Source organism: Saccoglossus kowalevskii, chromosome 14 (genome assembly GCF_978046115.1).
Source record: "Saccoglossus kowalevskii chromosome 14, keSacKowa6.1, whole genome shotgun sequence".
In the NCBI taxonomy this organism is placed as follows: domain Eukaryota; kingdom Metazoa; phylum Hemichordata; class Enteropneusta; family Harrimaniidae; genus Saccoglossus; species Saccoglossus kowalevskii.
The window spans coordinates 29,561,406-29,574,488 of record NC_140654.1 but is presented as its reverse complement, the minus strand read 5'-3'; the positions used below and the strand labels follow the sequence as shown (position 1 = coordinate 29,574,488).

Here is a 13,083-nt window from a genome sequence, read left to right as displayed (position 1 = left end):
AAGATATAGGTCGCTGTACAATAGGAAAAATTAACACGCATGTCAGGGCAGGATAAAGCAGTGGCGTCCCATGAATAACCAGTTTACTCAACCCGAAACCGGGATGATTCACAATAGGCAATGCACCTTTTACGTATGGAACGACGCCGCTACTTAACTGCGCCGACGTGCGTGCGAAACGTTGAAGCAGGAAACGGGCTGTCACAAAATGCAATTAAACTAATACTGTTACAATTTCAAATAAGAATACAATAATTTAACCACTAAATTAGCCAAATAGTTACCCAAAATACATTCAAAACACAGCCAATGGTCCCTAGCCTAATGTGCGTGTAATGAGCGTGATAATTACCGGCTTCTGTCGGGTTATAGTAGAAACGTTGCTACATGTAGATTCAGTTCGATACTCAGGCCTGGTTTCTCGTAGGATACCTTGTAGGATTCGTGTCGAACACAAAAGTTCCGTGGAACAGCACGTAGAAAAGGAGCCCAGTCTTCCACTGTATCTACACAACGTCCGTCGACTAGGCGAGTAGCTTGCACACCACGTGGGGATGAACTAACTCTCCCCGTTCACTCGCAACACAAGGCTGGCTCCGGTTGCTGTCGCTGCCTCAGTTCTTAATGTTCTCCCCCGCGGCTGCGTCTACCTTGACCTTTTATAACGTCCCCCACCTGGAATCATTGTCATGGCAACTGAACATAGTTGGAATCTGCTTACACAATACACTGGTGCTATCATTCTTGGTAGTCACTTAACCGGTGTTTGTAATCAATAGCCGGCACACGTATGGCACGCGTCTCTTTATGAATGGAGTTTTGGGGTGTGTAAGTGTTTCAAAGTCTACTAGCTCGGCTGTGAAATAATCCTACCTCTGGCTGTATTTTAATATACCTTTTCTCCAAACCCTAAATTTAACCCGGCATGTATACCATCACGAACCTTGTGACATACCCCCATACCAAGTCGTAATCATAGACCATGATTATGCCAACACCCACAAGTTTTATTCTAAAGCAATTGATATTTAATTTAACCCAACATACCTTTGTCTGAACTCCTACTAAGGTAATCCGCCCCTATATTGTGACTACCTTTAATTGCTATAATTCGATATGAAAATGATTGCATATACAACGCCCATCTCATAATCCTGCTATTAGTAAATTTTGCACTTTTCATATATATCAGTGGTTTGTGATCGGTTTCAATCCAGAAACTAGCAGTATGAAGGTACTGTTGAAATTTTCGCAGGCCCCATATTAACGCAAGACATTCCTTCTCTATTACCGCATAATTTACCTCTGCTTTAGTTAGTTTTCGGCTTGCAAATGCCACAGGAAAGGCTACTTCATCGTAATATTGAAGCAGAACCGCCCCTAGCCCCACTTCAGCAGCATCAGTTCTCAGAACAAATGTACGATTAAAGTCTGGCAATTTAAGGATTGGGGGATTGCTAAGAGCATGTTTTAGTTGTTCAAAGGCGAGCTGATGAACCTTCTCCCAAATTACTTTTTTCGGCAGACCTTTTCGGGTTAGATCGTACAAAGGAGCAGCGATAGCTGTGAAATTGGGTACAAATTTGCGATAATATCCCGCATATCCTAGCAGGGCCCTTACTTGGGTAACTGTTTCTGGTCTTCGCGCATTTTGCATGGCATTGATTTTACTGGGCATGGTCCGCAACTCACCATGCCCTACGACGTGGCCGACAAATTCAAGTTGGGAAAAACCAATATAACATTTTGATGGTTTAACTGTTAAACCAGCCTCTTGAAGACGCTGTAGAACCTCAACAAGGGTGCACACATGATCTTCCCATAGTTTATTGTATATCAATATATCGTCTACCAGATTGACGACCTTTCCATGCATACCCCCGAGAATAACCCTCATCATTCTCGAGAACGTACTGGGACTATTGACCAAGCCAAAGGGCATAACCCTATACTGGAACAACCCAAGTGGAGTGAGAAAAGCAGTTTTAGGTTTTGACCCAGGGGTCAAGGGTATTTGCCAAAAACCCTTGGTCAAGTCAAGTTTTGTCAAGTATCGACCCTCAGCAAGATTGGAGAATAACTCCTCAGGGTTAGGCATTGGTTCGGCATCGAAGACGGTTATTTGATTAAGACGACGGAAGTCTGTACAAAAACGAATCTTTCCGTCTTTTTTCTTAATCAAGACAATAGGAGCAGCATAGGGTGAATCTGACCGTTCTATGATGCCCATCTTTAACATATCTTCCACTTCCTTAATGACCAACTTCTGGGTTGCGAAGGGGTTTGCATATGCCTTGCACTTGATTGGTTGATCTGTCGTCAACTTTATATCATGGCACCCAACCTTCGACTGTCCAGGCAAGTCTGTTAGAGTTTTTGTAAACTTTCTCAAAATTAATTTGATTTCCATTACCTGACTCTCCAAGAGATCTGGGCCTAAATGCACATCTTCAATTGTCTCCTCCCCTAAAAGGGGCACAAATTCTATTATGTCAGGAGACCGACATTCAGGACCATCTTCTCTCTGATCATCTGGTGGAGTTACAACCATGCCAGTAGATACGCATGTTAATAGCCCTGCAGTACCCACTTGTGAATGTGTGATAGAATCTTTCTCACAGTTGTCAAAACTCCTTCTTTCCTCATACTTTTTTAACATGTTGATATGATACAACTTCAGTTTACCATTTTTGTCTATGCGATAGTCCACCTGCCCTACCCGCTCTTTAATTTTATATGGACCTTGCCATTGCATACGCAGTTTGTCTGCAGAGGTGGGTAGCAAAAGCAAAACCTGGTCACCAACTTCGAACTTCCGAGGTTTAGTTTTTTTGTCGAAATGCGATCTATACCTCTCACTTGACTTTGTTAGTTCCTGCTGTGCTATCTGACAAGTAGTTTCTAATCGATTTCTCAGATTAAGCACATACTCATAGGTATTGAGGACTTCAGGACTGGTAGCCTCCCCTGTCCACAATTCTCTAAGTATGGTCATAGGGCCTCTTACGGTCCTGCCATACAATAGTTCGAAGGGGGAAAAGCCTAAACTAGCCTGAGGAGCCTCGCGGTACGCAAACAACAAAGGTGCTATATACCGATCCCAATCTTTCGGGCGTTCGCTACACATGCGCTTGAGCATGCCCTTTAAAGTGGCGTTAAAACGCTCTACAAGGCCATTGCATTGAGGGTGGTATGGAGTAGTGGTTAGCTGCTTGATTGACAACAGCCTACTGACCTCCCTCATCACATCACTCACAAACTGTGTACCCTGGTCTGTAAGTACTTGTTCTGGAAATCCTACTCTACAATATATAGTGAATAATGCCTCAGCTACAACTTCTGTTGAAATCCGTTTCAGAGGTGTAGCCTCTGGGTAACGAGTTGCGTAATCGACCACAGTTAAGATATATTGATGACCCTTTGTAGTGGCTGGTTTGATGGGCCCTACAAGATCCATCGCCACCCTTTTAAATGGTACATCTATTAATGGCATTGTACCAAGAGGGACCTTCCCTATTTTCCCTTTTGGGATGGTACGTTGACAAATGTCGCATGATCGACAATATCTTTTAATTTGTTCATGCATTGCTGGCCAATAAAACTGGGTAAAAATCTTATTGATAGTTTTCTGGGTACCCAAATGGCCTGCAAGGATTGAGTCATGCCCCAGCTTCATAACTTCCAGACGAAAAGCTGATGGCACCACCAGTTGCTTAAAAGTCCTCCCAAATTCTAATGACGGAGAGTGGAAATGACGATACAACAATCCTTTTTTAAAAAGGAAACGACAGATATTTGAAGTGCCTGTATTGATTTCCACTCCCTTCGTAGCCAATTCCCGGGCTCGCTTCAAAGTTGGATCACGTTTTTGTGCTGCTTTTAACTCTTCTGTCGTGACCAATGTATTATTTGGGCGTGTTAGGACCTTAAGAGGTGCCTTGAGTTTGTCCCCACCCCAAAACTGGGACCTTGTCACAACGCCCTGCACCGCATCAATCGAGTTACTCTTTTCTGGGGTTTGGGTAGAATATTCAGTTCTTATCTCCCCACAAGTTAGGATTTCCCCGCGATTAACACCATGATCAGTAAGGGCATGTGACCTTATTTCCATCTCGCTCTGGCTCTGACCGTTGTCGGGGCTCTGGCTCTGACCGTTGTCGGGGCTCTGGCTCTGACCGTTGTCGGGGCTCTGGCTCTGACCGTTGTCGGGGCTCTGGCTCTGACCATTGTCGGGGCTCTGGCTCTGACCATTGTCGGGGCTCTGGCTCTGACCATTGTCGGGGCTCTGGCTCTGACCATTGTCGGGGCTCTGGCTCTGACCATTGTCGGGGCTCTGGCTCTGACCATTGTCGGGGCTCTGGCTCTGACCATTGTCGGGGCTCTGGCTCTGACCATTGTCGGGGCTCTGGCTCTGACCATTGTCGGGGCTCTGGCTCTGACCATTGCACGCCTTACCTTGGACACCCGGCCTTATGGGGGCATGAAACTGCCTCCCTGCCTTATTGTGTCTCTGTAACTCTGACACTGTTTCATTACATGGGGTTCCCCTATACAAATAACGATTGTTCACCATGTTCGACCTCCCTCCATCTTGACCTAGGTCGGGGTTAAAGGGTTCCCTAGCGCCCTCTATGTTACCGATAACCAGATCCCATATTGGAGATTTGAAACAGAGTGCTCTCACAGGTCCAGTGTAGTAAGGCGTTTGGACTTCCAACTCTGCTATACCTGTTCTAATTCTAGAACCGTCAATTAGTATGCAAGTGCCCTCCTCGTCACTCATTTGCGATGGGTGCACCAAACTAGTTCGTACTGTTACCCCACTACAACCAGTGTCACGGAGAACACTCACCTTATGACCATTCACTGTGCCCACTGCAATAGGCATGGATGTAGTCTCAGCCACCTCACTGATACCAATCCCCATCATAGCAGGCACAGGCAGAACCTTATCTCCAATTTTAGTCATTTGCATCTGTTTGCCCTCGGTGATCAGCACCGAGGTACTTGCCCTATTAGCCACAGTAGATTTGTCAGATGAGGCATTAAGGACGCTACGAGTATTCATGCATGCCCCAACTGTCAATATGTTGCCTTTAGCATCACGTGTTGACCAGCATTTAGTCTTCATGTGCCCCAGCTTACCACACCGATGGCATACTGGTTTACATTTTGACTGTTGACCCCCTGTCGCTTCTAAGCCCTGTGCACGACTGGGTAACTGACTAGTATTTTTGGATGTTTTTTCTACACGCGGTGTTTTATGGTTCATACCAGTGTAGTGTCGACTTTCATCACGACGATCAACACAGGTAGCCATCTCACCCACAGTATTGCACGCATGCTCTCTGACATGCATCACAACTTCATAACTGCAAGTGGACAGGTATTGCTCCTGTGCAATTAAATCTATTAATGCCTCCGCTGTATTTTCAATGCCAGACAGTTCAACCCATCGTGCCAAATAATGTTTTAGCCTAACGACAAATTGGGTAGCCGTTTCAAACTTAGCAGGTCTAGATTGTCTAAATTTCTCCCTATACCCTTCCTCGGTAAGATTGTATGCTTTTAGCATAGCGCATTTCACACTCTCCCAATCCTTAGTCTGCTCAACATCCAATGCATTATATATAGCCAATGCCTTCCCCGACAACTGCCCACTAAATGCGACCCCCCATACATCTTGGCTCCATTGGCAATTATTAGCAAATATTTCAAAACGCCTTATATACACATCCATGTCATCTCCTTGCACAAAATCAGGAGGGGCTTTAATTTTAATTGAAAAGGGAGAGGTTTTGGATTCAGATGTAGATTGTCCCGTTTTGAACATTTCCATTTTTAGCCTTGTCAGTTCCAGTTCTTTTTCAACCAAACGCGCTTGGCTTTCTCTTTCAGCCAAACGTTCCTTGTGGTCCCTTTCTCTTTGAGCCAAACGTTCAGTTCGTTCTTGGTCTTGCATTTGTTTAAATGTAGAACGGACATATTTATCTAAATCTGCCCCCTGATAACCCAATTCCTCGCCCTGTTGTCTAATTTCGCCGACAGTACTAGGAGCAATGTCCCGAAATGAAGGCGATAGTATTCTACCCCGTCCCTTTGGCGTTGTGATAACGTTTGTTGCCATAATGTACACTTATTATTAAATCGCTATTCACAATGTGCCCGTGTGAGACTGGTCGGGGAATCAATCGCGTAAGCTGGCAGGTTTTAAGTTAAAATGATTTTCCTCGCACCGATAATTATCTGCTTAACAATATTTGTTTTGTTTTATCATAAAGCAGATCCCTCTTCTGACACCATTTGTCACGGGGTAGGCTAGCATCCGACCACAAAGTGACAAGAGGCACGCCTTCACCTCGTGTTGTGGGTTCTTTGACACCCTACTGATTGAAATATCGAAAATAAGCCAGCTAATGCCTGGATTGTTCCCTGTACAACTTATTGTAGTACCAGACCCACTCGCACACAATTAAATGCACAGTAATATCGTAAAGGATGGTTTAATTGTACAACCGGTTATGATACACAGAATTCGCTGATATGAATCAACGTAACAAAGATATAGGTCGCTGTACAATAGGAAAAATTAACACGCATGTCAGGGCAGGATAAAGCAGTGGCGTCCCATGAATAACCAGTTTACTCAACCCGAAACCGGGATGATTCACAATAGGCAATGCACCTTTTACGTATGGAACGACGCCGCTACTTAACTGCGCCGACGTGCGTGCGAAACGTTGAAGCAGGAAACGGGCTGTCACAAAATGCAATTAAACTAATACTGTTACAATTTCAAATAAGAATACAATAATTTAACCACTAAATTAGCCAAATAGTTACCCAAAATACATTCAAAACACAGCCAATGGTCCCTAGCCTAATGTGCGTGTAATGAGCGTGATAATTACCGGCTTCTGTCGGGTTATAGTAGAAACGTTGCTACATGTAGATTCAGTTCGATACTCAGGCCTGGTTTCTCGTAGGATACCTTGTAGGATTCGTGTCGAACACAAAAGTTCCGTGGAACAGCACGTAGAAAAGGAGCCCAGTCTTCCACTGTATCTACACAACGTCCGTCGACTAGGCGAGTAGCTTGCACACCACGTGGGGATGAACTAACTCTCCCCGTTCACTCGCAACACAAGGCTGGCTCCGGTTGCTGTCGCTGCCTCAGTTCTTAATGTTCTCCCCCGCGGCTGCGTCTACCTTGACCTTTTATAACGTCCCCCACCTGGAATCATTGTCATGGCAACTGAACATAGTTGGAATCTGCTTACACAATACACTGGTGCTATCATTCTTGGTAGTCACTTAACCGGTGTTTGTAATCAATAGCCGGCACACGTATGGCACGCGTCTCTTTATGAATGGAGTTTTGGGGTGTGTAAGTGTTTCAAAGTCTACTAGCTCGGCTGTGAAATAATCCTACCTCTGGCTGTATTTTAATATACCTTTTCTCCAAACCCTAAATTTAACCCGGCATGTATACCATCACGAACCTTGTGACAGTCGCCTACTTTGGTGTGAACCCTGTATACTAAGTTGAGATGTTGGGTCGCCTATTTTGGTGAGAACCCTGTATACTAAGTTGAGAAGTTGGGTTGTCTACTTTGGTGAGAACCCTGGATACCATGTTGAGAAGTTGGGTCGTCTACTTTGATGAGAACCCTGTATACTAAGTTGAGAATTTGGGTCACCTACTTTGGTGGGAACCCTGTATACTAAGTTGAGAAGTTGGCTCGCCTACTTTGGTGAGAACCCTGTATACTAAGTTGAGAAGTTGGGTCGTCTACTTTGGTGAGAACCCTGTATACTAAGTTGAGAAGTTGGGTCGTCTACTTTGGTGAGAACCCTGTATGCTAAGTTGAGAAATTAGGTCGCCTAATTTGTTGAGAACCCTGTATACTAAGTTGAGAAGTTCGGTCGCCTACTTTGGTGAGAACCCTGTATACTGAGTTGAGATGTTGGGTCGCCTACTTTGGTGAGAAGCCTGTATACTAAGTTGAGAAGTTGGGTCGTCTACTTTGGTGAGAACCCTGGATACCAAGTTGAGAAGTTGGGTCGTCTACTTTGGTGAGAACCCTGTATACTAAGTTGAGAAGTTTGGTCGCCTACTTTGGTGAGAACCCTGTATACTAAGTTGAAAAGTAGGGTCGCCTACTTTTTTGAGGACCCTGCATATCAAGTAGAGAAGTTTGGTCGCCTACTTTGGTGAGAACCCTGTATACTAAGTTGAGAAGTTGGGTCGCCTACTTTGGTGAGAACCCTGTATACTAAGTTGAGAAGTTGGGTCGCCTACTTTGGTGAAAACCCAGTATACTAAGTAGAAAAGTTGGGTCGCCTACTTTGGTGAGGACCCTGCATATTAAGTTGAGAAGTTGGGTCGCCTACTTTGGTGAAAACCCAGTATAATAAGTGTAGAAGTTGGGTCGTCTACTTTGGTGAGAACCCTGTATACTAAGTTGAGAAGTTGAGTCGCCTACTTTGGTGAGAACCCTGTATAGTAAGTTGAGAAGTTGGGTAGCCTACTTTGGTGAGAACCCTGTATACTAAGTTGAAAAGTTGGGTTGCCTACTTTGGTGAGGACCCTGCATATTAAGTTGAGAAGTTGGGTCGCCTACTTTGGTGAGAACCCTGGATACTAAGTTGATAAGTTGAGTCGCCTACTTTGGTGATAACCCAGTATAATAAGTGTAGAAGTTGGGTCATCTACTTTGGTGAGAACCTGTATACTAAGTTGAGAAGTTGGGTCGCCTACTTTGGTGAAAACCCAGTATACTAAGTTGAAAAGTTGGGTCGCCTACTTTGGTGAGGACCCTGCATATTAAGTAGAGAAGTTGGGTCGCCTACTTTGGTGACAACCCAGTATAATAAGTTGATAAGTTGGGTCGCCTAATTTGGTGAGAACCCTGTATACTAAGTTGAGAAGTTGGGTCGCCTACTTTGGTGAGAACCCTGTATACTAAGTTGAGAAGTTGGGTCGCCTACTTTGGTGAGAACCCTGTATACTAAGTTGAGAAGTTGGGTCGTCTACTTTGGTGAGAACCCTGTATACTAAGTTGAGAAGTTGGGTCGTCTAATTTGGTGAGAACCATGTATACTAAGTTGAGAAGTTGGGTCGCCTACTTTGGTGAGAACCCTGTATACTAAGTTGAGAAGTTGGGTCGTCTACTTTGGTGAGGACCCTGCATATCAAGTAGAGATGTTGGGTCGCCTACTTTGGTGAGAACCCTGTATACTGAGTTGAGATGTTGGGTCGCCTACTTTGGTGAGAAACCTGTATACTAAGTTGAGAAGTTGGGTCGTCTACTTTGGTGAGAACCCTGGATACCAAGTTGAGAAGTTGGGTCGTCTACTTTGGTGAGAACCCTGTATACTAAGTTGAGAAGTTGGGTCGCCTACTTTGGTGAGAACCCTGTATACTAAGTTGAAAAGTAGGGTCGCCTCCTTTGGTGAGGACCCTGCATATCAAGTAGAGAAGTTGGGTCGCCTACTTTGGTGAGAACCCTGTATACTAAGTTGAGAAGTTGGGTCGTCTACTTTGGTGAGAACCCTGTATACTAAGTTGAGAAGTTGGGTCGTCTAATTTGGTGAGAACCCTGTATACTAAGTTGAGAAGTTGGGTCGCCTACTTTGGTGAGAACCCTGTATACTAAGTTGAGAAGTTGGGTCGTCTACTTTGGTGAGGACCCTGCATATCAAGTAGAGATGTTGGGTCGCCTACTTTGGTGAGAACCCTGTATACTAAGTTGAGAAGTTGGGTCGCCTACTTTGGTGAGAACCCTGTATACTGAGTTGAGAAGTTGGGTCGCCTACTTTGGTGAGAAACCTGTATACTAAGTTGAGAAGTTGGGTCGTCTACTTTGGTGAGAACCCTGGATACCAAGTTGAGAAGTTGGGTCGTCTACTTTGGTGAGAACCCTGTATACTAAGTTGAGAAGTTGGGTCGCCTACTTTGGTGAGAACCCTGTATACTAAGTTGAAAAGTAGGGTCGCCTCCTTTGGTGAGGACCCTGCATATCAAGTAGAGAAGTTGGGTCGCCTACTTTGGTGAGAACCCTGTATACTAAGTTGAGATGTTGGGTCGCCTACTTTGGTGAGAACCCTGTATACTAAGTTGAAAAGTAGGGTCGCCTACTTTGGTGAGGACCCTGCATATCAAGTAGAGAAGTTTGGTCGCCTACTTTGGTGAGAACCCTGTATACTAAGTTGAGAAGTTGGGTCGCCTACTTTGGTGAGAACCCTGTATACTAAGTTGAGAAGTTGGGTCGCCTACTTTGGTGAAAACCCAGTATACTAAGTAGAAAAGTTGGGTCGCCTACTTTGGTGAGGACCCTGCATATTGAGTTGAGAAGTTGGGTCGCCTACTTTGGTGAAAACCCAGTATAATAAGTGTAGAAGTTGGGTCGCCTACTTTGGTGAGAACCCTGTATACTAAGTTGAGAAGTTGGGTCGCCTACTTTGGTGAAAACCCAGTATACTAAGTAGAAAAGTTGGGTCGCCTACTTTGGTGAGGACCCTGCATATTAAGTTGAGAAGTTGGGTCGCCTACTTTGGTGAAAACCCAGTATAATAAGTGTAGAAGTTGGGTCGTCTACTTTGGTGAGAACCCTGTATACTAAGTTGAGAAGTTGAGTCGCCTACTTTGGTGAGAACCCTGTATACTAAGTTGAGAAGTTGGGTAGCCTACTTTGGTGAGAACCCTGTATACTAAGTTGAAAAGTTGGGTTGCCTACTTTGGTGAGGACCCTGCATATTAAGTTGAGAAGTTGGGTCGCCTACTTTGGTGAGAACCCTGGATACTAAGTTGATAAGTTGAGTCGCCTACTTTGGTGATAACCCAGTATAATAAGTGTAGAAGTTGGGTCATCTACTTTGGTGAGAACCTGTATACTAAGTTGAGAAGTTGGGTCGCCTACTTTGGTGAAAACCCAGTATACTAAGTTGAAAAGTTGGGTCGCCTACTTTGGTGAGGACCCTGCATATTAAGTAGAGAAGTTGGGTCGCCTACTTTGGTGACAACCCAGTATAATAAGTTGATAAGTTGGGTCGCCTAATTTGGTGAGAACCCTGTATACTAAGTTGAGAAGTTGGGTCGCCTACTTTGGTGAGAACCCTGTATACTAAGTTGAGAAGTTGGGTCGCCTACTTTGGTGAGAACCCTGTATACTAAGTTGAGAAGTTGGGTCGTCTACTTTGGTGAGAACCCTGTATACTAAGTTGAGAAGTTGGGTCGTCTAATTTGGTGAGAACCATGTATACTAAGTTGAGAAGTTGGGTCGCCTACTTTGGTGAGAACCCTGTATACTAAGTTGAGAAGTTGGGTCGTCTACTTTGGTGAGGACCCTGCATATCAAGTAGAGATGTTGGGTCGCCTACTTTGGTGAGAACCCTGTATACTAAGTTGAGAAGTTGGGTCGCCTACTTTGGTGAGAACCCTGTATACTGAGTTGAGATGTTGGGTCGCCTACTTTGGTGAGAAACCTGTATACTAAGTTGAGAAGTTGGGTCGTCTACTTTGGTGAGAACCCTGGATACCAAGTTGAGAAGTTGGGTCGTCTACTTTGGTGAGAACCCTGTATACTAAGTTGAGAAGTTGGGTCGCCTACTTTGGTGAGAACCCTGTATACTAAGTTGAAAAGTAGGGTCGCCTCCTTTGGTGAGGACCCTGCATATCAAGTAGAGAAGTTGGGTCGCCTACTTTGGTGAGAACCCTGTATACTAAGTTGAGAAGTTGGGTCGTCTACTTTGGTGAGAACCCTGTATACTAAGTTGAGAAGTTGGGTCGTCTAATTTGGTGAGAACCCTGTATACTAAGTTGAGAAGTTGGGTCGCCTACTTTGGTGAGAACCCTGTATACTAAGTTGAGAAGTTGGGTCGTCTACTTTGGTGAGGACCCTGCATATCAAGTAGAGATGTTGGGTCGCCTACTTTGGTGAGAACCCTGTATACTAAGTTGAGAAGTTGGGTCGCCTACTTTGGTGAGAACCCTGTATACTGAGTTGAGAAGTTGGGTCGCCTACTTTGGTGAGAAACCTGTATACTAAGTTGAGAAGTTGGGTCGTCTACTTTGGTGAGAACCCTGGATACCAAGTTGAGAAGTTGGGTCGTCTACTTTGGTGAGAACCCTGTATACTAAGTTGAGAAGTTGGGTCGCCTACTTTGGTGAGAACCCTGTATACTAAGTTGAAAAGTAGGGTCGCCTCCTTTGGTGAGGACCCTGCATATCAAGTAGAGAAGTTGGGTCGCCTACTTTGGTGAGAACCCTGTATACTAAGTTGAGATGTTGGGTCGCCTACTTTGGTGAGAACCCTGTATACTAAGTTGAAAAGTAGGGTCGCCTACTTTGGTGAGGACCCTGCATATCAAGTAGAGAAGTTGGGTCGCCTACTTTGGTGAAAACCCAGTATACTAAGTAGAAAAGTTGGATCGTCTACTTTGGTGAGGACCCTGCATATTAAGTTGAGAAGTTGGGTCGCCTACTTTGCTGAAAACCCAGTATAATGAGTGTAGAATTTGGGTCGTCTACTTTGGTGAGAACCCTGTATACTAAGTTGAGATGTTGGGTCGCCTACTTTGGTGTGAACCCTGTATACTAAGTTGAGATGTTGGGTCGCCTATTTTGGTGAGAACCCTGTATACTAAGTTGAGAAGTTGGGTTGTCTACTTTGGTGAGAACCCTGGATACCATGTTGAGAAGTTGGGTCGTCTACTTTGATGAGAACCCTGTATACTAAGTTGAGAATTTGGGTCACCTACTTTGGTGGGAACCCTGTATACTAAGTTGAGAAGTTGGCTCGCCTACTTTGGTGAGAACCCTGTATACTAAGTTGAGAAGTTGGGTCGTCTACTTTGGTGAGAACCCTGTATACTAAGTTGAGAAGTTGGGTCGTCTACTTTGGTGAGAACCCTGTATGCTAAGTTGAGAAGTTAGGTCGCCTAATTTGTTGAGAACCCTGTATACTAAGTTGAGAAGTTCGGTCGCCTACTTTGGTGAGAACCCTGTATACTGAGTTGAGATGTTGGGTCGCCTACTTTGGTGAGAAACCTGTATACTAAGTTGAGAAGTTGGGTCGTCTA

General features: G+C 44.7%; 1 protein-coding gene across 1 annotated transcript; it reads right to left on the bottom strand.

The window, feature by feature from the left end:
• Positions 1-1,033: 1,033 nt before the first annotated feature.
• Positions 1,034-6,127, bottom strand: LOC146734673 (uncharacterized). The gene has a single exon (XM_085507594.1). It carries the CDS (start codon positions 6,125-6,127, stop codon positions 1,034-1,036), a length of 5,094 nt encoding a protein of 1,697 aa, XP_085363720.1.
• Between the last annotated feature and the right edge of the window lie 6,956 nt (positions 6,128-13,083).

Excerpts from the sequence above, each read along its gene's own strand:
- LOC146734673 (XM_085507594.1), bottom strand. The coding sequence starts at position 6,127 with ATGGCAACAAACGTTATCACAACGCCAAAGGGACGGGGTAGAATACTA.